At 52.4% G+C, this 2942-nt stretch overlaps 1 protein-coding gene across 1 annotated transcript; it reads right to left on the bottom strand.

Moving 5' to 3' along the window:
- Positions 1–321: 321 nt before the first annotated feature.
- Positions 322–2124, bottom strand: LOC129830114 (uncharacterized). The gene is made up of 2 exons (XM_055892360.1): positions 1501–2124; positions 322–580 (listed from the first exon to the last, which is right to left on the bottom strand). The coding sequence occupies exons 1-2, from the start codon at positions 2042–2044 to the stop codon at positions 393–395; spliced, it is 732 nt and encodes a 243-aa protein (XP_055748335.1). The 5' UTR covers positions 2045–2124; the 3' UTR covers positions 322–392.
- Between the last annotated feature and the right edge of the window lie 818 nt (positions 2125–2942).

Genomic DNA, 2942 nt, shown 5'->3' with positions numbered 1-2942 from the left:
AGCCAAGTGACTTGGTGTATAGCGAGAATAGGAGAGGGCCTAGAACAGAGCCCTGGGGGACACCAGTGGTGAGAGCGCGTGGTGAGGAGACAGATTCTCGCCACGCCACCTGGTAGGAGTGACCTGTCAGGTAGGACGCAATCCAAGCGTGGGCCGCGCCGGAGATGCCCAACTCGGAGAGGGTGGAGAGGAGGATCTGATGGTTCACAGTATCGAAGGCAGCCGATAGGTCTAGAAGGATGAGAGCAGAGGAGAGAGAGTTAGCTTTAGCAGTGCGGAGCGCCTCCGTGATACAGAGAAGAGTTGAGTGACTAGTCTTGAAACCTGACTGATTTGGATCAAGAAGGTCATTCTGAGAGAGATAGCAGGAGAGCTGGCCAAGGACGGCACGTTCAAGAGTTTTGGAGAGAAAAGAAAGAAGGGATACTGGTCTGTAGTTGTTGACATCGGCGGGATCGAGTGTAGGTTTTTTCAGAAGGGGTGCAACTCTCGCTCTCTTGAAGACGGAAGGGACGTAGCCAGCGGTCAAGGATGAGTTGATGAGGGAGGTGAGGTAAGGGAGAAGGTCTCCGGAAATGGTCTGGAGAAGAGAGGAGGGGATAGGGTCAAGCGGGCAGGTTGTTGGGCGGCCGGCCGTCACAAGACGCGAGATTTCATCTGGAGAGAGAGGGGGAGAAAGAGGTCAGAGCACAGGGTAGGGCAGTGTGAGCAGAACCAGCGGTGTCGTTTGACTTAGCAAACGAGGATCGGATGTGGTCGACCTTCTTTTCGAAATGGTTGACGAAGTCGTCTGCAGAGAGGGAGGAGGGGGGGGAGGAGGATTCAGGAGGGAGGAGAAGGTGGCAAAGAGCTTCCTAGGGTTAGAGGCAGATGCTTGGAATTTAGAGTGGTAGAAAGTGGCTTTAGCAGCAGAGACAGAAGAGGAAAATGTAGAGAGGAGGGAGTGAAAGGATGCCAGGTCCGCAGGGAGGCGAGTTTTCCCTCATTTCCGCTCGGCTGCCCGGAGCCCTGTTCTGTGAGCTCGCAATGAGTCGTCGAGCCACGGAGCGGGAGGGGAGGACCGAGCCGGCCTGGAGGATAGGGGACATAGAGAGTCAAAGGATGCAGAAAGGGAGGAGAGGAGGGTTGAGGAGGCAGAATCAGGAGATAGGTTGGAGAAGGTTTGAGCAGAGGGGAGAGATGATAGGATGGAAGAGGAGAGAGTAGCGGGGGAGAGAGAGCGAAGGTTGGGACGGCGCGATACCATCCGAGTAGGGGCAGTGTGGGAAGTGTTGGATGAGAGCGAGAGGGAAAAGGATACAAGGTAGTGGTCGGAGACTTGGAGGGGAGTTGCAATGAGGTTAGTGGAAGAACAGCATCTAGTAAAGATGAGGTCAAGCGTATTGCCTGCCTTGTGAGTAGGGGGGGAAGGTGAGAGGGTGAGGTCAAAAGAGGAGAGGAGTGGAAAGAAGGAGGCAGAGATGAATGAGTCAAAGGTAGACGTCGGGAGGTTAAAGTCACCCAGAACTGTGAGAGGTGAGCCGTCCTCAGGAAAGGAGCTTATCAAGGCATCAAGCTCATTGATGAACTCTCCGAGGGAACCTGGAGGGCGATAAATGATAAGGATGTTAAGCTTGAAAGGGCTGGTAACTGTGACAGCATGGAATTCAAAGGAGGCGATAGACAGATGGGTAAGGGGAGAAAGAGAGAATGACCACTTGGGAGAGATGAGGATCCCGGTGCCACCACCCCGCTGACCAGAAGCTCTCGGGGTGTGCGAGAACACGTGGGCAGACGAAGAGAGAGCAGTAGGAGTAGCAGTGTTATCTGTGGTGAGCCATGTTTCCGTCAGTGCCAAGAAGTCGAGGGACTGGAGGGAAGCATAGGCTGAGATGAGCTCTGCCTTGTTGGCCGCAGATCGGCAGTTCCAGAGGCTACCGGAGACCTGGAACTCCACGTGGGTCGTGCGGGCTGGGACCACCAGGTTAGGGTGGCCGCGGCCACGCGGTGTGAAGCGTTTGTATGGTCTGTGCAGAGAGGAGAGACCAGGGATAGACAGACACATAGTTGACAGGCTACAGAAGAGGCTACGCTAATGCAAAGGAGATTAGAATGACAAGTGGACTACACGTCTCGAATGTTCAGAAAGTTAAGCTTACGTTGCAAAAAATAAATAAAAAAATCTTATTTACTAAAATGATATAGTACTGCTGGCTGGTGAAGTAGGCTGGCTAGCAGCCCTGGTCGTGGCATTCCGCCAACGAATGGAGCCCTTCCATTAGGTTCTGAAGTAGCTCCTCATGTTTTTTATTGGTGGCTCCCTGTAAGGAGACAGTGTGACGGAGCCGGTCCGAGTCTGCTGGGTCAGTCATGGCCAGTTCGTACTATAACGGCACAGGGCAAGACCCAGATGCAGACACCGGAGGCAGATGTTTCGAGTCTCTGATATTTATTGAAAAACAAGGGGCAGGCAAGAGGCACGTCGAGGACAGGCAGAAGTTCATAAACCAGGTCAGAGTCCAGAAGGTACAGGACAGCAGGCTCGAGGTCAGGGCAGACTGAATGGTCAGGCAGGCGGGTACAGTGTCAGGGCAGGCAAAGGGTCAGAACCGGGAGAACTAGAAAAAAAGAGACTGGGAAAAACAGAAGCCCGGAAAAAAACTCCTTGACAAGAAAAGACAAACTGGCAACAGACAGACAGAAGACACCGGTATAAATACACAGGGGATAACGGGAACAAATGGGACACACGGGGTTGGAGACATGCACAAGACAGGTGCAACCGATCAGGGTGTGACACTGTGCATTTAAACACAATTCAAAGTGTAAGTATTAACTTAATTAATTAATAACCATGCTAAAATGGATATTCAATGTCTGCTGTTAATGTTTTACCCATCTACCAATAAGTGCCCTTCTTTGGGAGGCATTGGAAAACCTCCCTGGTCTTCGTGGTTGAATCT

This window comes from Salvelinus fontinalis, chromosome 31, assembly GCF_029448725.1.
Source record: "Salvelinus fontinalis isolate EN_2023a chromosome 31, ASM2944872v1, whole genome shotgun sequence".
Lineage (NCBI taxonomy): Eukaryota > Metazoa > Chordata > Actinopteri > Salmoniformes > Salmonidae > Salvelinus > Salvelinus fontinalis.
Note: the sequence above shows the minus strand (reverse complement) of the source record. Positions and strands in the feature narration are given on the sequence as shown.

Excerpts from the sequence above, each read along its gene's own strand:
- LOC129830114 (XM_055892360.1), bottom strand. The coding sequence starts at position 2,044 with ATGTGTCTGTCTATCCCTGGTCTCTCCTCTCTGCACAGACCATACAAA. Across the intron at positions 581-1,500 it reads CTCACCTCTCACAGTTCTGG|ACCATTTCCGGAGACCTTCT; the intron begins GTGACTTTAACC and ends TCTCTTCTCCAG.